The following is a 26,404-nucleotide window of genomic DNA, read 5'->3' on the forward strand; positions in this document are numbered from 1 at the left end:
GGAGCCGCGAGGCCACGGATGGAGGAGAGGGATGGATTTAGGAGTTAGAGGAGGGATGAAAGGAGTATGAGAGAGAGCGAAAGAGAAAAGACGATTCAAGCGGAAGCTGCTCCAAAGGGATGAAAAGATTGGCAGGAAGAATGCACGAGAAAGAGGGTGACTGGAAGATTTAGGGAAGAAAATGGGTGTGTCAGAGACAGAAGAGGGCACATGTTTTTCCTTGAGGAGGGAGGGATTAAGCCACAAAAATAGATGACGAAGGAAGGAAATGGGAGTGAGATAAGAAACATTCATTGTTTTGTCATCGAGAAATAATAAAAGGCACTCATGTGATGATTCCTATCGAACTGAAGTGGAATGCACAGGCTGCGTCTCAAACACGTGCATGCTCACTCAGCCGCCCTCTCAGGAGCGTGACACACGCCTAATTTGTTTTGCTTAAACGCGCGCATACACGCACGGAAATATGCAAAGCACGCTCTGCATATCTTCATCGCGCACGCGCTTTCCCCTCATTCTCAGAAGCACGTTTCTGTGCAAGCAATTGCACTCTCTCTCTCTCTCTCTCTACCCCCCCTGTCCACTGGAGATTTGCCTCCCGGTTGCCATGACGACCGTGGCTGGAGGACAGGGAGAGGGAGTCGATGGTTATGCGTTTGTGTGAGAGCAAAAGAGTGGCTGCCCCCTGACACATGCACTTAATAACACCAAATATTTCTGCGTATAGATGTTTGGTGCACAATTGAGTTCATGAATAAATAACAAATGAAATCCTTCAAGTGAAGGTTGCACATTGTGTCACATCGACAGAAAAGATCCAAACAATCCGGGTTGATTGGAATCAGGAGGAGAAGATGAGAGAACCCGAGGTGAGACAGAGCTTTCTTCGGCTTAGAACAGAGAGCCTACAGATGGAGATAATGGGAGCACAATAGGGCAATATAATAATAATATAATATAATAACAATATGGGCTACCGCTTGTACTAGTTCCAACCTCTAAATAGAGTCTGACAAGTGGTGGAAAAGCCATTCAGATCCAGTGGTGAATGTGGAATAAATAGACATTTTTCTTTGTGTGCAAATATATTACTCGTCCTTCTCCATGCTGCCTTCATCCCAATTTACAACACAGAAGGAAGTTAATTGCACCTGCTATGCTGGGACTAAATTAATCTGTATCATCTCATTGGTTCACGAAGAAGAGAGTGAATATGTATTTCATCGGGGAAGGGAAAATCCATTTTGTGACTGCATGCAAAACCGTACATGGAAGCTAAGCACACTGAAGATTTAACTAATCAGGCATGTCATGTTCATTTTCTTACTGCTCACAGAGGAGCTTTTATACCCTTTTCAGAGGAAATTGATCTCTGGCACTGTAACAAATCTGTTTTCATGCTTATTAGAGCTGATTTGAAATGAAACCAGGGATGTTTGGACAACATCTTCAGGCACACAAATGCAGATATAGCTGATTGAGCGATCAGCAGAAGGTGACCCCCAGTGTTATGAGAAGAAGATTAGGAGAATAAAACCACTTCAGCGTTGATGACTTTCTTGCTCCATTTGGACCTTTCGCGGTTTGGCGCCAAGCTCAGATCAAGTGCTCCACTCAGGTGAAGTGCTTTCTTTATTTTTGTATTATTAATGAAGAGCTACTGTGAACAAAGGTTGAAAACGTGTTGATGTTCGAGAGGCAAAAAGCAACACACATCCTGACGTTGACTGAGTTATCACATGGCCCTACGCACAGCGTGTCAGACTGACTCAGAGAGGTTAGCGCCAAACTGTGCCTCGGATGTCTAAAATCATTAATATTCAGCATGAGGCAGTAATGAGTAGTATATATTCATCGCTGACACAGAGAGTCTCGGGCCTTCGCAGCGTACTGTGTGTGAAATTAACTTTGTTTAAAAAAAAAAGAAAAGAAAAGGAGATATAAATAAAATGTGAGGAGGAATAATATTAGTCTTTTCTTCGTCGATGGAACGTTTAAAAAAAGAATGTCCTTGCCGCTGTGTCACTGACAGCAATTTAGCCGGCTTGTTATGACAGACAGTCGTGGGAGTTCGGGGGAGCGAGGAGCGCTGCAGCAAACAGTCTGACTATGAGAGCGATGGAAACGTATTAGACTCCACAATCTGCTGGGGCGTAAATATTTTCACACTGCAGAGAATCAGTTGGATCTTTTGTGCACCATCCAACCCTCTGTTGCTTGCTGCCGGAGCTTGATGTTCATGTTCCAACTCTCTTTAAAAAAATATTGGTTTTGCTTTGGTACTATTTGAAGTGCAGTTTATTTCTATATGTTTCCTCATAAAAGAGTTGCGAGAACGACTCCTCTTGCTAACAGTTCACGGACGCTTGTTGGTGCGCGACAGAGAGATCCTACTTCCTTTCACTCCTCAGTCTCAAAGGTCCTTTAGTGAACTTTGTCACCACAGATAGAGCCAAACACTTTCCTTTTCAAATCCCTGTGACTGACATCGGGCTACACAGAGTGACATTTCTTGTGACTGACGCTTTTTTTCGGCAGAAAAGGACAGACTCGCTGGTGCACCATGGCCGGATCCGACTGGACTTGCAGTCTCTCCGCTATGCATGAGTGGGAGGTACGTTGTGGGTAATACATGCAAATATATTTCCTTTTTTTGCCCAGTGTTAGACAAGAAGATCGATACCAGTCACACGCCTGTAGGTTAAATATGAAGCTCCAGTCAGGAACTTGTTAGCCTGAGCTTAGCATAAAGGCTGGAGCTAGCTGCTTCATTTGTTTCCAGTCTTTATGCTAAGCTAAGCAGATTGCTGGTTGTAGCTTAGTTAGCGTACAGAAATGAGAGTGGTAACCATCTGGTCATCTAACTCTCAGCAATAAAGCAAAACGATTCAAACTATTCCTCTATGTTAAGCTATATTATCAATATCATGAACTATCCTCATCAATCACCTACTCAGAAATTATTCTCGTTGTTTAATTTTTTCATCCTTGGATTGGCTAGTATACAGAGCGTTTGAACGCAGCAAGCGCGTTGAATTATTCTTCAAATGTATGTTTACTATTTCTCAGTCCCCAGATTATGAGCCGTCACTTCCTGTTTCAGAGAAGTCCAACCCCCTGACGCGCGACATCGACCGGGCTTCGGCCAATTGTATCGTGAGGATGCTGCAGTCCTGTGACACCCAGATGTTTCAGGAGGAGACTGGGGGAACCTACCAGGTACAGATGGTCCTGTGATAAACCTTTATTCGGAAGAAAATTATTATTTAAATTTCTCTTTATTTTTTTAGAGGCTTTTGAGCGAACAAGTGGTGGAAACATTGACGGAGGTTGCTAAGAAGGTGGAGCACATTCTCAAGGTATCTATTCTCTCTGTCTGTCTGTGTTTCGGCTGCTCAGTCAGCTGTGTTGTAAAAGCTTGTCTTCTCCTTCTTTAACAGGATCCTCGGGACAGTCTCATTGTATTGAGTGGTTGTGGGACTTCTGGCCGACTGGCTTTCCTCATCACAGTAAGAGCTGTCCTGAAATGGGATTTAGCCCACTGCGTACCCCGAAATAAGCAAGCAAACAATTTGTCAAATTGATATCGTACAAGCCAGACCACGGCAGTAATATTAGGTCAATGACAGTTAATGAAATCACGCGTTCAAATCTCACTGTTTTTATGGGTGTAAATAACTTCCTGTGTTGTTTTGTTGCTTGTGTGTGTTGTTAGTCGGCTTTCAACAGAGCGCTGAGGGAGCTGGACCGGAGCTTGGTCTACTCCTACATTATTGCAGGAGCAGACAAGTATGTTGGGGTTTTGTTCCACTGATACACAAAATATATGACATGCAGTATTTGTTCACATTGCGACATGCTGTATTCACATCTTAAAGTGGTTTTGTTTTCGCCATAGACATATTCTTTAAGTATTTCACTGTGTGAACAATTACTTACTCAGAGAGTCTGAGTTAAGTTTCTGCTTTACTGTTTCGAGCAGGATTATTCAAATGTACCTAAAGTGAGACTCTTGTAACCTTTGAGAATAAACGTCATAAAACCCATTTAGCTTATGATTGGCGAATGTTAGCTAACGTAAAGCGAGAAAATCTTAGCTAATGTTAGACGCAACTGAAAATGGGAATTCTAAGGCAATAAAACTAATGTAGCTTCAGATTCCTGTGGCTAATGTGAGCTAGTGTTAGCAAGCAAACCCTAGAAATCGTTAATGCTGTATAAGCTTCATTACTTGGTCCGTTTGCTTTAAATATTTTATTTGTGACAAACTAATGCACTAGTTACAATAGCACGAACAAAGAACAGTAATCAGCAAATACACCTATTTGCTAGATTTTTGCTAGCTAAGGTTTGCTAACATTAGCCACCATAAGCTACTGGTCATACAGGTAAAGCTACGGTAACAAAACCCAGAAGTATATTGAATTAAACAAGGGTGTGTTTTATGGCTAAGGAATTCAACTTTTCATACATAATGGGAAGAATGTATTATTTGTTTATTTAAGAGTCACATTGAGTTAAGTTTGAACATGTTTTGAAGAAATCTCTGTTTCTCATTTTTCCCCAGAGCTCTGCTGTCCTCCCAAGAAGCTCCTGAAGATGACCCCAAACTGGGCGTGCTCAGTCTGAAGAAGGTCAGGAACATGCTGGAGAGTGTGTGTGCGTGTGTGTGTGTGAAGACAGTAAGTCTGTAAATATGGTGTCTTTTTTAACGCATTTGACCACTGAATGTTTCTACCGCCCTGCAGGTCTGTGAGGGACAGAAGCGCGTCTTGTTCATTGGTATTTCCTGTGGGTTATCTGTAAGTCACGCCAATTGGTCAGAATCTGAACTCTGTATTGGGCATGGGACCTTGCGAGCACGCAGATAACTTGTGCTTGTTTGTGTACATTTGATTTCCGGCTGCCTATAGGCCCCGTTTGTTGCAGGTCAGCTGGACTTCTGCCTGCAGCACCCTGAGGTGTACACTCCCGTACTGGTTGGCTTCAACCCTCCACATCAGGCCAGGTGTGTGCATTAATATCATGACGTGAAAATGTTGGAAAATTAAGGATAATTTTGTTAATTTTGTTATTTTTATTTTTGACATCCAAAATGTACAACGTGTCAGGGATGAGCGCATTCCAGGCTGCACGTTCACTTTTCTCAGCGTGGTGCGAAGGATGCAGGAGTTCGCCAAACGCCAAAAGGCCTTCCTCGTTAACCCAGCGGTTGGGGTGAGAACCTCTGCTGGTGCTCTTTGTGTGACCCGAGAGACCGGGCCGACGTGTGTCTGTTCTCATACCGCATGTGAATGTGTGTTTAGCCAGAAGCCGTCAGCGGCTCGTCCAGGATGAAGGGAGGCAGTGCCACCAAGATCCTCTTGGAGGTCGTGCTGTCTGCTGCTCACGCCGCTGCCTTCGCAGATGCACCCATCACTCCCAGGTGAGCATGTCGAAGTACGCCGAGAACTTCTTGTCTCCCAAGTATTTAAACATCCTTGGGTTAGCCAATATCCAAAATGAGTGTTTTCTTCATTAATATTCCAGGAGAAGAAAACCCATTTATTATTTATTATAATTTCCTTAAATTATTTCATGCACTTAACGTGCTATAACGTGCATGTAATCGATACATTTGAACACATTCCATTTATTATTTATTATAATTTCCTTAAATTATTTCATGCACTTAACGTGCTATAACGTGCACGTAATCGATACATTTGAACACATTCGGGGTCTGAACACATGAGCGCGTAGCAGAATGATCCAAAGTGAACTCCTTTGTGTTTCTCTCCAACAGGGGCATCCTGCAGGACATGAGAGAATACAAGAAAACTCTGGAGATCACCTATGCCCAGAGAGAGGGGATAAGCGCTCTGTTGGAGGCAGCCGGGCAGAGGTGTGTGTGTATGTGTGTGTGTGTGTGTGTGTGGGTGGGGGGGGACCCGTCACTGTAACCTTGGATCTTATTCATCCTGAATTTGATGATTGCAAGGTGGAAACGTGTCTGAGTCTCTGCACGATAACGCCATATTGCATGCTGGATTATAGCTTTCCTCTCACGAGACAGACAATTCTATCTAAAACGTATACAATGATAACACTCGTGTCACTCTTTGGTGAAGATTTGACCCATTTGAAACCTAACCATCTGCCGCTCTGCCACGTTTCAGCTTGCGGCGGGGCAGGCGTGTGTGTTACCTGGGCTGGGGCTCCCTGGCCACGCTGGGCCTCGCCGACGCCAGCGAGTGTGTGCCCACGTTTGGAGCAGGTGAGAGGAGTCTGACGCGTCAGCTGCACCACAATGAACACGTTTGTTTTCCGGGGGATTATAATGTGCAAAATTAAGCATGAAGGAAACGATCTGTGGTTAGTGATCAGAGGCGATGCGTTTTTTTTACTAGGTTTGCTGATATAACATCTGAATGAAATGTGTCCTTTGTGTGTGTGTATGTGTGTGTGTGTGTCTGTGCGTCTGTGTGAGAGGCCACGAAGATGTTCGGGGCTTCATCAGTGGAGGATACAGAGAGCTGAACAACACTGAGGGTCCACTGGTATGTGGATGGAAACAATGGAATAACGTCTATGGAAAACACAATAGAGTTTCATGAACAAGTAATTATTGTCCAGAAATAAAGAATAAAAAGGCCGGAGATTGAACATTTCTCTGACCTACAATATAGTCCTGTCAGTACCAGCCGACTCCGAACATGGAGCTTTCTGTTTCGGCTCGTCTACGCCTGTTAAGAAATCCTTACATGGCCTTACAAAGTATTAATATGTCTGAAATCCTATGTAATCCAATTAAAATGAAATCCAGCTCTCATTTTGCAGCGTGCAATGACACATCTGTCCCCGCCGTATCTGACTTTTTAGATTAACCCAGAGCAGGATTAGCATGTACCTGCTTTGTGGGAACCCAGTAGGACTTGTCTATTTTCAACTCTATATTACACTGCTGGCCTTCATTCAGTCGAGGGTTTGATACTTGAATTTGGTTTCTTGAAATGTGCAAAGTAAAAAATGACACCAAAAAAAAGGTATTATTTAGTCAATTTAAAGTTATATTGTTTTGGATTTCACGTGCGGTAATGCTGTGATTGTTTAGTATTATTACATTACATGTCATTTAGCTGACGCTTTTATCCAAAGCGACTTACAATAAGTGCATTAAACCATGAGTCCAAACTCAGAACAACAAGAATCAAGCAAGTACAATTTCTTCAATAACGTCAAACTACAGAGTACTATCCGTAAGTGCCATTTAAGTGCTACTAAAGTGCCAAACTACAAAGTGCTATCGGTAAGGGACATTTCCTAGCACAAGGGACATTTCCCTAGCACAAGTCCCAGAGTTCAGTTTGTGTGCATGCTTCACTTCCTGGGAACAACAATTTGAATTCAGCACTGGGATGGCGGACTCCATCACTGACAATGAAAACTACGTTGCATAAAGGTCACAAACACTGCCAGCAATTAACACCATCAAATATTAGGTTTGATGTGGTGAAACACAGGAAGTAACAATTACTGCAAAAAACTATTGTACACAGTGTATACTTTAAGGTTCTTCTGTCCTCTAGGGTCCCGACTTTTGCATCGCACACGAGGATTTCTTGCGCCTGGTCCTGCCCTCTCTCGATGACCGGGACGTCGTTCTTCTTATCTACACACACTCCGGTGAGTCAACGTTTGTTTGTTTGTTTTTCCGTCCATATCGCACATCGACATCTCGTGTCCTGACGCCGTCTCTCCGCAGACGATGTCAGCCGCGTGGCGGCGCTGGCACGCGAAGTGAGAGAAAAGACGTCCAACCTTCACGCCGTTTATCATCGGGTCGTTGGAGACACTGCGGCCGCTGTCCAACAAGTAAGTAACGGTCTGTCTGATCCTCAGCTCCGCTAGCCCATGTTGATGTGTCCTTGGGCAAGACACTTAACCCCAACATTGCTCCTGTAACTATACCCACTGATAATATGAATTCTTATATATTGTCATAATGTTATACTTTTGTCAGGTTACTCAAGTTCAGAATAACACGTAGAAGGTGAAATTTGTGTCTGGGAATGTCTGCTTCTCGAGAATAGACAGCGTCTTGGATCACAATACACCCATATGTCATCGAATAGTCTAATTGCAGAGCTCAGTCCTGTGAGAAGAGAGGAGGAGATGGAATTACCCTCCTCCTTGATCGTTCAGCACCAATCACAAGTGAGGATGATGCATACGAACCTGTGACGAAATCTGTGTATGTAAGGGCTTCCGGTTCTAGGGAGAGTTGTGGGGACTTCCCTGGCATTGCAATCTCAGCGCTTATACTTTGCTTGTGATCAGAGAAATAAATCTACCAGAACAAGATGTTGGCTCAATTCTTCCAAAGGCTCTTACCAGGCAGACAATTTTGAACCACGCTAACACTACGGTGTATGAATGTTAGTTACTGTTGATGGACAGGTGGAACCTTAGCTCCTCCCATCAGTGTCAACATCTAATAAAGTCAGCATTTTTTTTTTTTGCAGGATGATATCAACAAGCTGTGTTTATCTTCACTAAAATTCACTTGGCAGTCACCTGCTTCAGGGATCTCACTGCACATGGTACAGCAGCACACACACACACACTCACACACACACACACACACACACACACACACACACACACACACACACACACACTGATCCAGTGACTCATTGGAGCACAATCAATATCAGTTCTGCCTAATTTAATCTATTTTTCTTTGTCTCCCACCCTCCTTCAGCAGAGCTATACAACTAATTTAGCCGTCATCAATTTTATTTTCTTCTTTTTTCTCGTGTTCTTAAAATTTTATTTTAGACGACAGTTCTTTGATTTGCATTGTTGCCTTTAAGTCAAGCTTTCATGCATCAAACCCGGTCCTCTCTCTCTCTCTCTCTCTCTCTCTCTCTCTCAGCAGATGGAGCTGTCCACAAAGCTGGTGCTGAACGCTGTAAGCACCGGCGCTCACGTCTTGAAGGGGAAGATCTACCAGAACCACATGGTGGACGTGCAGGTCACCAACAGCAAACTCTACTGCAGAGCCACACGTTTGCTCCAGGTGTGTACAAATGCACCTTTTAGTTAATGGGACATGAACTGGATTTAAACCCAACTACATCACCAAAAAACAACGCGCAATTAGATTTTTCCGCACTTTCTGACAAGGTATTTTGGTGGAAAAAAAGATCCGATGCTTAATAAAAATAAAACCGTTCAAAAGTCCAACAATTAAAATTTCACGTTAAAGCCATAGCTAATACTTCCTCTTCCAGACATTTAATGAATGAGCCCCGAATCCTAAAGTGTTGTCTCCTTTTTCTATATGTACGTTTCTCCTTTGCGTGCTTGGTCTACTCAGAGGTTTCCATGGAAACAGCTTCATATTGTGCTCACATGGTGTATTTACCTAACTAAATGGAAATACACAGGGGTCACTCCACGAGATCACATAATAATGGAGGGCATATTGGACGTTAGTGGTGCAAATCCCCGGTAGATTGACGGTAAACACTGACAGATATCTCCTTCTGCCTCCAGAAGCTCTCCGGTTGTCCGGAGCCCCGGTGTGAGGAAGCTCTCCTGAAGGCCGTCTACCGGGTGGACGAGCTGACGGCGGCCATCATGTCCTCTGACGTCCAGGCGCACACACACTCTGCCAGAAGTAGCGACAAGGTGAGGAGACGGTGCGGCACCTAAAGAGGAACGTATATATATTTGGAGGCTTGTCTCTGTTACATCTTCTCTGTGTGTGTGTGTGTGTGTGTGTGTGTGTGTGTGTGTGTGTAGGCGGTCCCTCTGGCTTTGGTCTGTTTGCTGACCGGTCGCTCTCTCATGGAGGCGGAGACTCATTTGGAGCAGCGGCCGACTGTGAGGGAGGCGGTGGAGGCGTGCCTGTCTTAATCGACATGGTGCAACGTTGTCGACACACACTTAATGTAATCAACCATCTATTTCCCATCCACAGAGAGGTCATAGGTCAGCAGATGGACTGATTTCTACCATCTTTAGTGTAATTACGATGCTTGAGTCAAAGGTCATCCATGATTGGTTATTGCTTTGATTATTATAAGCCCCAAACTAGGTTTGTTGGAAGCAAGTGTTTGAATTTTGGCACCTGGAGGCCTTAAATGCAACACCCTGTCGTAACACTAGAGGGTAGACTTGACACCTCAACAATGTTGCTTCAATTATGTAGGTACAACATGTTAGAATACAGTGTCTGCAAAAAAATACGGAACATATAAGAATAAACCTTCCATTGGATGCACTGATACTTTGTTAAGAAGTCCCCCCCCCCCTTTCCTCCCTGTGTGCTGTAACAGTGTTCTGCAGGTCCATGTGATGCAAGTCAGCCTCAATCCCTCTGTGGCTCAGCACACACACTCACAGGTACTGGATTAGCGTGACACCTGTGTATCTTGAGAGCAGTTGAGCAGCTTTGGAGTGGAGCCAAGCCAAGCGCACATCAGATCTGGATCAGAGAGCACATCCTTCTCGGGTGTGTGTGTGTGTGTGTGTGTGTGTGTGTGTGTGTGTGTGGGGGGGGGGGGGGGTGGGGGGGGGGGGGGGTCAGGGACGCAAAAACCTTCCTTCCTGTGCACTTATTTATTCACGTCAACATTATCACAGTCATTTGCTCGAGGTACATGATGTTCACAGCCAAACGGACAGATAGCAGCATAGGCACACACTCCCACCCTTGGTACCACACACAGGAGGATTTTGTCAGTTAGGGAGTGAGCCTGGAGGTCAGCTCACTTTTTTAAGTATATATTTTGAGCATTTTTTTAACGAGCAGATTTGATCCATTCCAGCCAAATACCGCCATGTAACCATGGCTACAGTAAGGCATCAGCTTCACGCTGTCTTTTCACACTGCTGGTCATGCAAACGCACACCTCTTATGTTTAAGCAGCAGAGAAAGAGTTTAACCTGAAATCCAGACGCTTGCCTCAGAGATGCTCCCATTTTTGTAACTTCAAACCTGGGAATAAAACTTGGGTACAATTATCGGACTACATAAATATAATGAGGTATAATTGCTGTATTTACATCTTATAATAAAGCTACTAAAATACAGTTTGCGATTTAGAAATAAATATTTTTCCTTCTGTCCATTTTGGGGTGGAAAGTGATCCAAAAGTAACTTTAAAGTACAGCCCAAGCACCAGGCTAGCTGTCCCCTTCGCTTCTAGTCTTTGTGCTAAGCTAAGCTAACCATCTCCTGGCTTTAGCTTCAGACCTGAAGTGGTATCGATCCTATCGGACTCAAAAAGGTCACACGATTCCTTTCAGATAATCAGGTTACATCACAGAGCTTTAAAACAGATTTAAGCTGGTAGTTAAGTAACAGCCAGGAGATGACCTTCCAAACCCCAGAGAATGAAACGAGACTAGGAATTTAACTGATAGCATCAATACACTGGTTCTGTCGAACAATACAGAAACAGGCAGTTAACATCTAACATATCTCCGAGGTACTGGGTAAATTAATAAATCAATAAACTTGTGGTCCACTGAGTTTGTTTTTGTTTTTTTGTTTCAAAAATATACCTTATTCATACACATGCAATACAGTAATAGACATATCCCTTGGTAAGTACAATTAACTTTAAAAATATACAAATATAACTTAATAGGATACTGTTGTTGTTTCAAGTTTCAAGATTGTACGCCGGATCTGGAAAGATAAAGTGCTTTGAGTGTTGGAGTTTGTGGTTGCAGTCCGTGAGCCTACATCATTCTACCAGCTGGGTTAAAAGTCATCCAGTTCGCCGTCAGTCTCTTTGGGTTTGCGCCGCTGGGCCCTGCCCGGCGAGCGACTCCTCCTCTGACCCGTGCTGCCGCCGGTGGCCATTTTGGGCACTTCAATGGAGTTCACCGGGTGATGGTGCGCGTCTGTGTCGATGTCCTCCAGGGAGCCGGACTGGGACTCCACAGAGGTCTTGGTGAACTGATGGAGGAGAGCGCCATCCTCCCTCTTGCGCACCTCTTCTTCCTCAGACGGGAACACTTCGACAGCACCCTCCTCCCCCGTGGTTCTGGCCCCCTCGTGTCCCGAGTCGTCGGCGCTGGTGTCGCTCCGACGTTTGCCGTCGGTGTCCGAGTCTTCGCAGTCGGCCTCCTCTCCCTCAGTTGCGGTCACCTCTTGGCCCTGAGGGGTCCAACAAGACAACAGTAAATTATCTCTGAGCTGTTGAAATTGGGTACAACTGGGATGATTACTTAATGAAGTAATTATAGCTTCATGTTGGTTACATCGCCAACGCGTGGGCGGATTACGAGACAACAGACTATAGCCTCTTTCTGTTTGTTGGGATTTTGTGGCAATTTAGTGTCTCTTTTTGTTGTTCTGTGTCTCTTTGTAGTCATTCATGTCTCTTTGTAGTACTTTTGTGTCTTTTTGCAAATATTTTGTGTGTGTTTTGGTCGTTTTGTGTCTCTTTTTAGTCATTTGTGTTTCGATAAAGTTGTTTAGAGTCTCTTCGTAGTCATTTATTTTGTCTCTTAGAAGTAATTTGTGTGTTATGTTAGTTGTTCTGTCTCTTTGAAGTCATTTGTGTGTTATTGAAGTCATTTTGTGTCTCTTTGTGGTCTTTTTGTCTGTGTTTTTTGGTCATTTGTGTCTCTTTGTAGTGGTTCTGTTTCTTTGTGGTTCTTTTTCATCTCTTCGTGGTCCATCCACGAGCAAAAGTAATAGTTGGTATTAAAATGAGTGTCAGTCAGTGCAGAGAGGCTGCAGTAACAGAGTCGATGACGTTGTTTTAGTCAACAGACTGCGAGTGACAACAACAGCAGCCGTCCATTAGTTAAAGAGCTGTCCTACACAACAGATTTGTTCAGTCCTTCTAATTGGATAGCCAGATTATTTTTTCCCACAGGCTTAGAATTAGTGCTCAGGCTGCAGCAGGTCAGATTCCTCGTGAAGGTGCAGTAGACTTTAACCCGGCACTCATGTTCAGGTGTGTTTAAATAAAGGTGGTGCTAAAATGGCTATTCGAAACTAGAACGTCAGTTCATTCTTGTGCGCTCACTTATGTTATCCAATCGACTTTTTAACATTTTTTTAAAAGAGCACAACAGAGTTGTTGCATCCTAAATATTTAACCAAGTAAAATAAATAAATGAATGTCATACAATTATATTGAGTGTAAACCTTACTATATAGATTCAAATTAGAATTTGTATTGGTTTCTGATTGGATAATATAAATATAAAAGTCACAATAAAATTTGAATAAGACCACAATTGTGTTATAGTATCAATTATTCATTATCTATTTATGCGGCATATACAAAAGCTTCACAGATAATTAGATTTGCTTCTCAAAATGTCCTTATATCTGCAAAAAAATTACATTATTATGTGATATAAATGATTTATTAAGTTTATATGTTTATATGTGCATGTACTGTACTGTTTGTGCTAAACTACGGCAAGTAGATAAGGTCAAAGTTTAACTTAATTTGATTCATCCTACCTTTGATGAGGCTCTTTCCTCCTCTGATGCCTCCGCTCCCTGCTCTTCACTCTCTCCTCCCTTTTCGTCTTCATGTGACTCCCCATCTCCATCATCTTCCTCCTCTGCTGAGGCACTGATGTTTCCCTTCCCAAACTCCTCCACCAGCGTGGAGTCTTCTCTTTTTGCAGCGTTATCATCCTCCGTTTCCCCGGAGGCCTCTTCTCCTCCACTTTCCCTGCCTGTTGTTTCTTCATCTTCTTCTTCTTCTTCTTCTTCTTCTTCCTTCTTAAATTCAGACACCTCACACTCTTCCTCCTTCTCGTCCTCCTCCTCGTCTTTTTCAGTGGTCTCTCCTTCATCTGCTGCTGCTTCTTTTACCGTCTCCTTGTCACTCTCCTCCTCCTCCTCCTCCTCCTCCTCCTCCTCCCCTGTTCCTGTCTCCCCCTCTTCCTCCCCTACTCTCTCATCTTCCTCCCCTGTATCGTCCTCACCTGTGTTGTCGCTAGTTTCCTCCGCATCTTCTCCTTCTGCTGTTTCCTCCTCTCCCTCTTCATTTATATCAGACTGGCAGTGGCATTCTGCCTCCTCCTCTTCCTCACCATTTTCTGACATCTCCTCCTCCCCTGCTTCCTCACCACCTGTTTCTCCCTGCTGCTCATCACCTGCACTACTTTCCTCCTCCTTTTCAACTTCCACCTCCTCCTCTTCTCCTGCCTCATCCCCATCCTCTTCTTTCGCCAATTCCTCATCTTCCTCTGGGATCGTCTCCTCTAAAACAATGTGAGCTTTGATATCCTCTTTAGTTTGATCATCCTCCTCCTCCTCCTCCTCCTCTTCCTCCTGCAGTACCTCTAAACTCCTCCCCTCCTCGTCTGCGACATTGTTATCACCTCCCCCCGCCGCAGGTTGTGCGGTCACAGCTGCGGGCGCAGGGTCTTTCTTCAGCTGCAGTATCTTAAGGAGGTCAAACTCCATCATCACTGGTGCTTCGGACGCCAGCGGGTTCGCTTTGAAAGGCCGGGCTTCCATCTTCTTGCGGACACAAGCGTCACAGGGGCAGTACTCGTCGTCGCTCCGCTGGTCGCTGAACTCGCCCGTCGTGTCGTCGTCGCTCAAGGACTCGGCGGTTTTCAACGACTGTTTTTTCATGACCTGAAAAATAAAATCAGGCGTTATCTTTCCGCCTATTCAAGCGTCAGTATCTGAGATGGATGCAAAGAGGATTTGGTTGAATTACCTTCAGTATCCGACGCCTATTCTCCGTCACGGTGGACTCCCTGGAGAGGTTCCCTCTTTGCGGTGGCCGGGGCAACCTGCCCCCTCTGCCGGCGCGACTCTGAATCTTCTGCACCTCGCACTCGACGCTGCTCTGGATGCGTCGGCTCACCTCGTCCCTCAGCTCGTCCATCATGGCGTCCAGCACGAGGCTGTCGTCCAGGTCCCAGCGGACTTTGAACTCCGCCATGGCGCTGATGTAGTGCCTCATGAACTGTTTCTCCAGCTTCTTCAGGAGGTGCAGGACCCACACAGGATCGGGGTCTTGGGATTGTCTTTTTGACAAGGGTGCTCGCAGGACGGTCGAGGGCGTGGCGGAGCTGGAGTCATCCGCCGTCTCGCGTTCATTATCGGTGGGGGATTTGGAGCTGTCATTGGCAGAGCTCTTGTCCGACGACGAGGGGTTGTCGGGAGCTTTTGCGCTCTCCAGACTCGGAGGGACTGTACATTGTTCTTCACTCTGTGCCGGTTCCTCTTCGACCACCTTCTCCGCTCCCCCATCCTCATGTAAAGAGGCCTCTTTTGTTTTGCTTGCCGTCGGTTCACCTCCAGGTGGGTTTCCATTCTCCTTCCCTGATCCGCCAGAGCCACTGCTCATTCCCAGCCCGGATGAGGACCTTGGCGGAGACACCTGCTCTGTGCCAACGTCCTTGGCCTCCTTGGCCTCCTCTTTCTCAGTGTTCCTGGGTTCAGTGAGCCAGAGGGACTGAAGGATGGCCATGATTTCCTCATAGTGCTGGTCCTTCTTTGGGTCAAAGCCAGGGCTCAATGCTGGCTTGATGAGCTGGAGCTGGGCCAAACAGTCCAAGAGGCCCCTGGCTGATGTGCTCAGTCTCCGCCCATAAACTGGAGACACCTATAGAAGATGGCAGAGAATGTGTAACATACAGAACATCCTTTAAAACGTATATAATGAAATGCGAATATGAATGTTTTCTGTTGGAGAAAAGCGTTGAGCGTTGGAAAAGAAGTACGTCTTTAATCCAGCTATTCAAATTTGAAGATTTGTTGCTTTTCTCTCTTTAATATGAGTCAGCTGGGATAGGCTCCAGCACCCCCGCGACCCTAATGAGGATAAGCGGTATTGAAAATGGATGGATGGATGGAATATGATTATAATTTAAAATACTAATAATGTATTTTGAGACACATTTTGGATAATTTATAAGATACATATTGTAAATAAATAGCTGTTAGATGCAGCCTACATAGTTTGATCCTAAAGACATATACATCTTGTGATTATAATCTTTTGACCTCATTGGCTTACCTCCGGCATGCTCCGACATCGACCCAGAGAGGAGCTCAGGAGAACCTTCATGACTGCGGCTGAAGAACACATGTTCCTGGGCAGAGTATCACCAGTCAGCAACAGGGTCTTGGGGCGGGAAGACGCCCCCACTGCATCACCTGGAGCCGGACTCTCCTCTGCTGCGTCGCATCCAGCTCCCTCTCTTTCTCCCTCTTCAGCCTCCGCTGTCTCCTGCTCCTCAACTTTCTCTGGACCCTCCTCCTCCTCCTCCTCCTCCTCCTCCTTCTTCTCCTCCTCCTCCTCCTCCTCCTCCTCATCCTCCTCGGGTTTCTCTTCCACCACCTCCTCGTGCGGCTCGTCGCCAAGCGCCAGCATGCTGCTGTTCGCGGGAATGCTCCGCAGCCAGTCGCTGACGACCTCGTTGGGGGAAGCGTTGGGCAGACAGGCGGGTGACAGCTCCAGCTCCTCCTGATCCGCCTGGTTCCTGCTCCTCTCCCGCCTTTTCGTTGTGGACTTCGCACTGGTTTTATTGGCCTTCGATTGTTGCGCATCAGCCATGGTTTCCTTCAGCATGTCGGCGGCGGACAGAGAGCGAGACAGGGGGCTCTCACTACGTGTCTCCACTCTGCTGCCTGGTCTGGGGCTGTGGACGGGACAGGGGCTTGAGGATTTCATTTCTTTCTTTTGGGAACTGGACGTTTTGACACTGCCACTGGATTTGGCCTTTTGATCTTTGACTGAATCCTCTCCTTTGAGACCACAGGGACTCTTGCTGTCTGCCATATCCTCTTTCCCAATGGCCTTGCTAGCTGGTCGACTGATGGCCTGATTTTCAGTGACGTTATGTCCTAAATTTCTGTCTACATCAACTTTCTTGGCGCTGGCACTTGCAGGGGATTTGCTCTGAACTTTAGCACTTGCTGGTGAACCTGCAGATGTAGTCCTGCTGTCGGGCGCGCCCACAATGCTAGTCGCTGAAGCAGACCTCACACTTCCTGTTTCGAGGTAATTTCCTGCTTTGACACCACAGCTACAAGACGACTTGTGGGACTGGCTGCTTTTGGCTGAAAACGCACTGGCTCCTCTTTCTGTTGTTTGCTCCCCAGCTTCTTCTCCTCTGTGCTGACTCCCTCCTGGTGTTTCGATAGTAGGGATGTCGACTGCTGGGCGATTGCGAGTGGTTTTACAGCTGGACTTTTGAGACATGATGGACCCGGTTTCCTCCCTTTCTTCCTTTGTTAAAGACTGCTCTGTGCTTTCGTGGACACAAGGAGTTGCTGTCTTCACTCTTCTCTTTCTCTCAGCGGTTGTGTGAAAAAAAACACTGGACTTGCCACTATCAGAGTCGACCGTGTCTTGGTCTTCTGGCAACCCGAGTGAGACTGACTCCGAAGAGTTTCGACTCAGCGGTTGCTCTGTGCCTCCCGAATCTCTCCTCGACCTTTTGGTTGAGGACGACAGGACGCTGGCAGCCCGATCAGAAGACTCCTCATTTTCCAGCTCCTCATTAACTTGCTCCTTTACGTCCTTTGCTGAAGCTGCTCCACAGCTGCATTTGGATTTGCCAGACTTTGCAGAGATGGTGGAGGTAACCGACAAGGCACTGGGCCCTCTTGTCTCTCCGACACTGGGGCCAGCTTTGGGTGACTGGGTCCGCGAGGGACATGCACTCCTGGGTGAGAGCATTTGGCCCTGAGATTTACTTTGTGGTGCATTGACCTCCACAACATTTTCATCTGCTGCTCTATTGCGATTGGACTTGCGTGATGAAGTCGAAACTGTAGATTTAACAGATGCGGCGCTCTGTGCTCTCCCATTTCTTTCCTCATTGTCTGGTGATTTAATGGTGACGTTTGGATTTGTTGACACCGGTCTGAGATTCCTGGTCGACTTGTGAGACGTACGGGAGCTGACTGATGATTTTGACTTTACAGAGAGGACACTGGCCACCCGGCCATTTTCATTTTGCTCCGCTTGTCCATTCGTCTCAGCAGAAGGAATATCGTCTTCATTTGGATTTGGAGATGCTGTGGTTCGGTTCGACTTCTGTGATTTGGAGGACTTCGCAGAGGTGTGCGATTTCACCGACATGGCGCTGGGGCTTCTGTCGCTTGTCTTCGCCGTGTCTTTGGCTGGAGAATTTGTGCGTCCGGACTTGGCAGAGGAGGCTGATTGAGCAGAAATTACACTTCCACTTCTGTGCTGTTCATCTTCTAGCATCTCATTTTCCTTGGAGCTTGGCGATCCAACGATTTCATCGTTAGTCTTGCATGACATTGAAGACTTGACCGATCTGTCAGACCTTTGACTCGCTGCCCTTCCTTCTCCGGCTTCTCCAGTTTCAGACCTGGAAGAAAGTGACCTTTCTGGAGCTTTGGTGGACATATGGGATTTATCGGACTTGGCAGAAAGATTAGATTTGGCTGACATGGCACTCACAGCTCGCTCCTCTGCCTCAATTCCTTCTTCCTGTCCAGTTGCTTTGGGTTCATCAGCTGGAGATACTGCTCTCACACAGTGACTGCAAGTGGACCTGTGAGATGTGCCGGACTTCACTGACACATTTGAATTGGCTGATTTAGCAGACAAGACGCTATCAGGTCTTTGCGACTTGTCAGGCTTAACAGAAAGTGCACTGGGAGTTCTTTCAATAGTGGCATCCTCCTTCTTGGCTGAAGCAATGGTCTTTGCCGAAGCACCAGATTTGTCTGACAAGGAGCTCCGTGCTCTCTCCACAGTGTACTCTCCCTCTGCCTCCTCTCTTGTCTTTATGTCAGCTGTTGCACTGCAGTTGGACTTGTGAGACCTGCTGGACATGTTGGACTGAGCCGACACGGCACTCGGGCTTCTCCCCTCGTCTTTTTCTTCAGCACCACTGCCTTTACAGCCAGACTTGTGTGACCTATTTGACCTGTGACTTGTGGCTGAGGCGGCACGAGGAGCCCTAACTTCCTCTTTTCCTGCCAACTCCGGATTAGACGTTCTGGACATGGCACTCGGTGCACTTCCCATCAGGACGTTTGATGATGCAGAGCAGCGCCCATTGTTGGTGAGGTTAGTCCTGTTAGATTGCGTTGACGAGGCCGAACCTTCGGAGCCATCATCCTCACCATCGCTGCCAACCTCTTGGCTGGAGAGAGGTGTTTGGGGCTTTGAAGAGGCTGGTTTGGAATGATGGGACTTCTGCGATGCTCTACTGTTTGAATCAGAGTTGACCTCTCGTTTGCAGCCGCCACAATTAAGACATACACTGGATGCCCTTGACTGCAGAGAAAGTTCTGTGTGACCAGACAAGCCACTGAGAACCCTTTTTACATCTTCATCCTCATCATCTGCAGCCCCCTCTTCCTCTGAGTTTGCGACCTTGGCTTTGCTGGACCTGCAGGAGGCTCTGCTCGTTTTGGACTTGGAGCTTGGAGCTCGATCCATCTCCTCCGCTTCGGCTGTCGAATGCGGGTCAGCTCCTCCGCAGTGACAGGAAGAGGCCGCAGATACGGCTCTGCTTCCTGTCTCCTCATCACCCTTCTTGTGTTCTTTAGAGTGGACGGAACCGGCCGAGACGTTGCTGGTCTGTTCGTCATCCAGGCGAGTCTGGGAGGTCGGGCATGGAGATGGTCCGTTGCTATGACAGCACTGTGAAGCGCTGGGCAGCAGGTCATCATCCTGGTCCTCTATCAGCGATTGAAGGACATGGGAGGAGCTACTGATGGCAGACGCAACACGCTCCTCCTCTTCTTCCATCATTAGCTCATCCTCGACTGACTTCCTGCTAAGAGGCCGTCGGTCTACTTCACTTCGGCTGCAGCATCGGCTCACTCTGCACACCTCGACATGGGTTTCTTCATCCTTCTCCACCTCTACTCTGCGCTCAACCTGCTCCGTCAAAAACATCTCCTCCTGCACCAGATGGCTCTGCTCCGAACCTCCTCCGCAGTTGGAGACCCGGGCTCGACAGCGCACCAGCCTCCTGGAATTACACGACGAGGAAGAGCTGGAAGAGTGTGTGTGTCTCATCACAGTGTGTGTGCAGCTGGATTCATGTGGAGGAGGGACAGGAGGCTTTCTGAGGCGGTGGGCTGGGTTCTCCCACAAGTCGTACTGCTGTTCCGGTCTCTGGTAGCAGCAGGGGCAGTTGTTCCCCTCCAACACACGTTGCAGAGGTTTGTTGGAATAGTCCCCACCTTCAGGGTCGAAGGTTGTGGAGTCAGGGTCAGAGCAGCTCTCTGATTGACCCTGCCGCAGGTAGTGGGGCTGGGCCTGGCTCAGTGGGCAGCATTCATTATTCAGAGATGGGGATTTTTTTACTTGTGTAGACCACTGGAGGGTCTCGTTATTGTGGAGGCGAAAACGCACCCTCATCTCTACTGAGAGGCTGCCGTCTTTGTTGACCAGGACCCGCTTTTCAATGTCGTCGTTCATAATAGCCGGCCTGGCGTGGGAGGAGGCGCTGACACCATTGCCGTACGACTTCTCTGAAGACAAGGAGAAACGGGTTGAGCGGTTTGAGGAATCAGATCGAGGGTGGATGATGCTTTTTTTGGTTTCCAGACCAAAGTTTACTGAACAGAGAGAGAGAAAAAGGAATGTCAATGCACTCTTTTATCTACTTTAGATCTCTTGTTGAAATTTCCGTTTGTGTTTTGGGTATTTACCCAAAAGAACTCACCATTCTTCTTGCCTTCAGGCCCTTCACTGTACTCGCTGGCTCTGGACTGAGCTCCATGAGGTGGAGATCTCACTCCTTGAGCAGCAGGAGATCGTGCCCCATTACCAGGAGTCCTGGGGCCTAGAACAGGAGACCTGCTGCCCAGACCGGGCAGTTTTTCATCTGAGCTCTTCCTGATGAAGTTCACCAGCACTTGGCTGAAAGCTTCCCGACCGACACACACCAACACACCAGGACAAGTCATGAGGCTTTGCACGCTGTCAATCTGGAAACAAATTCACACAGTGTCAGTATCCACTAAATTGGGTGTCACCTGCAAAACAAATAAAAAAACATTTCGTACCCTGCGCCCCTCAGCAGTGTAGAGCTTGCGGACATGAAACTGCATCACCTCGGACACCTCATCGAGAAAGGCCCTCAGGCTCCTGGTGGACCTCCGGCTGAGCACCACGCTCCTCCTCATTCCCGGCTCGCTGTTCTTCACCAGCAGGATCCGTCGCTGCCTGTAAGAGGAATGGCCAGGCGGCGTTGCGGATGAGGACTCGGGCCGCTGGGGCTTCCGGCTGTGGTGGTGCCAGATGCTCGGACGCTTGCCGGCCAGCTCCATGTTGACTGGTTTGGCCTGGCGCTGGTCAGAGCAGAGATAGCAGCCGCCGTCCTGGAGCTGCTCCAGGTGCTTGATGGCGTGGATGCCGCGGGGAGTGGTCACGGTCCGCACGCCAAATGGCAGGGGCACCTGTGTACACACACACACACGTATATATGGATATCACTTTCTACAATATGGGACTTTTAGGGAAGTTGAGCTAATGCTGTTGCCGGGGTTGAAACAACTACAGTGCGGGTGCATCCACTCGGTCAGCTTCAAAAGAAACCTCTCGTCCCACTGACCTTTTGGGAAAGGTCGTCCAGCAGGGCGTCGAAGCATTTGAAGCTGCGCTTGTGGACGGCCATCCTGACGCCCCCGAACTGACTGTCGCCGCTTTTGTAGAAGGTGATCCGCTTGGCCGGGCTGGCTGTGGTCACATGGGCGGGGTGCAAGTTGGAGGGGGGCCGCGGGGGGAGGGGCGAGGCATGTTTAGACGGGGGACGGGGGTCCCACATCTCTGCGTGGACTGAATGCATGCTGCGACCTCACGCACACCTGAGGGACACACACGCAGTCGAACAAAGCATTACAAATGTTCTCAAAAGATTAATTTAACTTTCCAATTTAAGTGTCACATTGACTTTTGTTTTGCTGTTCCAACACTTTCTAATCACACTCACAAGATAAGAACTAATCAGGGTGTTAGATATATAGGGGGCAGGATATCCACTAACAGGACTACCTGCTGTATAAGAGTGTTACATATGTCATTTGGCAACAGCAGAGGAAGCATTTTGTTGTCTAAATTAATCGAGTAAGCTGCCAGGTAAACCTATAAGCGTTGTTTTCTTGCCGTATTTCCTCCATTTGATCACCGAAGTGGTGAAAAAAATTACCACGTTCCATAAAGATTCCCACAAATTCACATTATCTTAAATGCATTTGGGACAAAAGATGGATTGGCAGAAAATAGTCACACACCATAATATCAAATGCAGCAACGTGCACATCTATAATCTATATACAGTACATGTTAAAGACAGAGCTTCCCTCAGCCTGCTATATTTAGTGGAGCGGCCGAGGACACATCTAGAAATCCCATTTGGAACTTTCTGTCCTGTTTCTGAGCAGCTTGCACAACGTACAGTACTTTTTTGGGACTCTAGCTCAGAGTCACGGTGCTTGCTTTATTCAATAAAAATAATAGGGATGTTAAATCATGACTGTGAAGACTTTCTATCACCTATGGAAGAAAAACCAGGTGACGCTTATGCGCAGGCTTAGCCAGGCTTTAGAAGTCCCATGAGGCTGGACTGGAGGCCAAGTCACTGCTCTGAGTTGACGACACTCAACGTGACGCTCTGCTTCTTAATCCTCGACTCACAGACTGTAGACATAAAACATCGCCACAAGGCGGGCTGCTAAATCACCGGCTTCCAAGGTGCCGGCGATCACATCGTTTCCAAGCAACAAAACGCCGCTTAAGGAGGAGACGGTTGGGCGGCCATACTGAACCTAAAGGCCTGTTCTTTGCACAGTTTTGAATTATATTCCCCGCTGAGGCCGACCTCAAAACATATGGATTGTCAGAAGATCATCACATTGAATTACAGTACGAGTAGCCCAGTTTACTTCTTATAAAAATAAAAGACATAAAGCACCCTTGATAGCACATTGATGAGACATTTTAAAAAGACATTGGTTCTTTGAGCATAATATAAACAAGTTGGGGAACTTTTTAAAGATAAATAGAACCTCTTTTACTACCATATATCAACTGTAGATACATTTTTATATCACCATGTGGTTTATATTATTTTACCACTAAGCCTTTGTCACTATATGTCAACTATATACCCATCTTTGTAACTTTAAAGTCAACTAGGGAACCGTTTCTACACCCATTCCCAATTTTAAGACATTTAAATGGCTACATAAGAACTTCAGAACAACTCCTACCACTAATTTGACAACTCATGCACAGGTGCACTCATACATTAGGTGCACTACTCACATATTCAGGAAACATGGTCCAAAGAGATGAGAAAAAGCTGGAGTAGGATCTGTCCGTGCCGGGTCTGACCGGTCGAGTCCAAACTAACGGTTCGAATCTGTGTGTGTGTGTGTGTCTGATGCTCGAGTCACAGGCTACACTAAGATGTACAGCAGAGCCCCCGTCTCAATGGCTCTCAGGCAAAATGGCCGCCTAATCAGGTGCTCGGAGAGGGGATGAGGGAGGAGGAGGAGAGGCTAAGCATAGAATGAAAAGCCTGCTTAAGAGACTGTGTGTGTGTGTGTGTGTGTGTGTGTGTGTGTGTGTGCGTGTGTGTGAGAGAGAGAGAGAAGGAGGAGGGGAGGTTTCTATGGTGAGGCCAATACAAGTGACGTTCTTATGCACGTCCCTGCATCTGACCCGGAGAGCGGGCACATGCTAATTTTTCGTTATTCAAATTCACCACCGAGTGGATGGGAGAGCGAAATATGTCACCGTGGGCAAATATGACGTCTGCTAGCACAGGGTGTGTGCGAGTTAACGTGCGATCAGAGATATTACATATTATATTATAATTATCAGCACTCGTTGCACCCTCTTTCTCCCTTCTTTTTCTCTGTCTCTCTTTATGTGTCTTCCTCTCACACACACAGACACACACACACACACACAGCTGTAGTCGGAGAGGATTGTAACCAAAGACAATCTGTCTGACAGCGGGGGGGTGGGGGGGGGGGGGGTCGGCAGTTAAATCACTGACAACCCCAACTGCTCCTATTGCTTTAAATTACTGCAAAATGTAAACTGGCGTTTAAACTCTAAGTAAATCTGGGCCTACAAAATAAAACAAAATTGTGGGACTTTTGGACGGGACTATTGTCATGGAAAGTCCTTAAACTTCAGATTCAATCAAAGCAAAGTCTCCTGCTGCTGCTCGGGGGCACCGCGTTGCAGCGTTAAAGGAGCTTTGAATAGGAAGCCAGGAAGGAGAAAGAATCTCTCAAACCATTCGACAATACACTCCACCGCTTCACCAGCTCTAATGAGAGAGGCAGAGCAGGTGGGCCTCGGAGAATTCTGGGTAGACAGGAAGTCGGGGTTGAGCAGGTTCCTGTACTGACAGGAGCCGATGGCAGCCGGTCTCTGTGAAGACTGTAGGCGCTAACGAGTATTCCCTGTCGAGGAATCAAGGAGACACATTTTCTTCTCCTCGTGAATGGGAACTAAACTCGTGTGATCGGCTCAATCAGCGGGACAAAGGAGGAGGAAAACAAGGGAGAGATTATTATGATTATGATGTTGCGTGGCCTACTTTAGGAGGTCCACTCACTCCTCTTTGCACCTCTTCAACCCCTTCTGCCTCCCATCCAATAAGCAGGTGTGTGTGACTCACCTCGTCCTCACAACTGGATCACACACACACAAACAAACAGACGACGGTGTGTGTGTGTGTAGGCGACATGGCTATAACATGGCACCTACACAAGCAGGTCTTATTGGCCCAATCTGAAGGAGTTTAAAGATGCGTAGTGTTGATCAAAAAGGAGTTGGGGGGGGGGGGAGTCAGTCTTACCTTTTATGGACACATGCCGAAAGGAATGATGGGATGACGCATCCGGAGGGGAACGTGCAGGTCGAGGACGGTGAAGTCAGGTGGTGTCGCGAGCATCGCCGCGCACTCAGTTCTCCGCGCTGGTCGTCGATGTGAAGGCGCACGTTAAGACACGTGTCAAGTCAGCAGCTCACAGACCGGAAGCACACTGATTTTGGACTTTCCAAATAAAGGCGTCTCGCCCGCGCGTTTGAGTTTTTTTTTTTTTTACGGACACCTTATAGGCTAGCGTAATGTTTAAAAACTGACAAACTTGTATAAAGCATTTGACTCATCGGTATCACCACTCCGAAGTCACATTGGGCGGCTCTCTTTCAAAATAAAAGGCTAAATAATGAGATATTACGGGACTATTGTAGGCTCGCATAATATTTAGTGCCAACAATTTAAAAAAAGACTAATCATTAACACCGCTGTAAAGTCATAAAGAGCCTCATAAGGTTTATTGTTTGTTGTATATTTTAAGGATTTAAAATAATTTACAAAATATATCATTGCTGTATGAGGTTCTAAATATATTAGATTGAAGATTGTCTAAAAGGAATCTATGTGTAAAAACTCTAATAATAATAATAATAATAATGCATTTAATTTATATAATGGGACACTATTAATACAAACCAGACGACCAGATGTTTAAAAATGCAAAAATGTCCAAAAAGGTTTTCAAATGTGCACAAAGAGCACATGTTCATATTGATGCCTGGTTATGTTCTGCAACAAAACCCTAGTCGGATAAATCGATGTTTTCTGGCCTCCAGAAATCTCTTTTACTCAACAAATCAAAACCATTGACCCTTAGGGGTAGAGAACTCGGTCTGTTATGTCATGACACGTTCAAGTATTCATGAGGAGTGAGTGGGAAGGCACACATGTTATCATAATCTTTTTGGGATACATTTATCTTGTAGAAAATTTCCTTAAGATACTGCTGGACACAAAATGAATAAAACATACATAAATAAAATATACATTTACCTTTCAAATGTGAATAATACACAATCGCTTGTAAAAGAAAGATAATTCCAAAATGCAGAGGGGCTCTTACGACTTTTATTTTTGAGATACAGGACCGGAAGATGGCCACCTTGACGTCACCCTCAATCTGCTGTCTTTATATGAGAAACCCAAATCTCCTGCGATTTATTTCTTGAAAAACCAAAGGAGGAGAAGACAGGGAGGAGGGGGACAGACAAGTAGAGGAGGAGTGGGATTCACGTGAAAGAGGATTAGCCCGAGCCCATCTGTAGTCGTGGACAGATATATCTTGTTGCATTAAAGCAGTTACTGTTCAAACAAACTCCCCGACACTAACGACAGAGCAGCGGCGTGTTTGTGTAAACCGAGCGCTCCTTTTTAGCAGTTTTTGTCAACTGTTAACCAAAAACAGTCGCCATTAAAACTCGGAAACAACAGGTGTCACCTCAACTATTTTTGCCAAACAACAACGTGATGATATCATCGTGTTTTATGCGTTACTTAAATGGTGATATCATTATTTTGTATTGTTCTTTCACGTTTGGTAATACGACAGAAACCTCAAAGTGAAGCA

At 46.4% G+C, this 26,404-nt stretch overlaps 2 protein-coding genes across 2 annotated transcripts; one reads left to right on the forward strand and one right to left on the reverse strand.

The window, feature by feature from the left end:
• The first annotated feature begins 2,563 nt into the window (after nt 1-2,563).
• On the forward strand, nt 2,564-9,903 carry gckr (glucokinase (hexokinase 4) regulator). The gene is made up of 19 exons (XM_034546766.1): nt 2,564-2,614; nt 3,070-3,219; nt 3,291-3,359; nt 3,441-3,509; nt 3,716-3,789; nt 4,568-4,634; nt 4,749-4,802; nt 4,914-5,008; nt 5,112-5,217; nt 5,307-5,425; nt 5,786-5,884; nt 6,159-6,256; nt 6,472-6,539; nt 7,569-7,665; nt 7,745-7,854; nt 8,505-8,582; nt 8,918-9,061; nt 9,541-9,675; nt 9,790-9,903. Exons 1-19 carry the CDS (start codon nt 2,564-2,566, stop codon nt 9,901-9,903), a joined length of 1,797 nt encoding a protein of 598 aa, XP_034402657.1.
• Nucleotides 9,904-10,648: 745 nt separating this feature from the next.
• rp1l1a (rp1 like 1a) lies at nt 10,649-21,708 on the reverse strand (the record flags this gene model as incomplete). The annotated part of the gene is made up of 8 exons (XM_034546779.1): nt 10,649-12,157; nt 13,484-13,792; nt 13,925-14,617; nt 14,703-15,596; nt 16,335-20,551; nt 20,659-20,923; nt 21,002-21,394; nt 21,550-21,708. Coding segments are annotated over 8 exons (7,329 nt in total), but the record flags the coding sequence as incomplete, so codon positions are not given.
• Nucleotides 21,709-26,404: the final 4,696 nt, after the last annotated feature.

Source organism: Cyclopterus lumpus, chromosome 2 (genome assembly GCF_009769545.1).
Source record: "Cyclopterus lumpus isolate fCycLum1 chromosome 2, fCycLum1.pri, whole genome shotgun sequence".
Classification (NCBI taxonomy): Eukaryota; Metazoa; Chordata; class Actinopteri; order Perciformes; family Cyclopteridae; genus Cyclopterus; species Cyclopterus lumpus.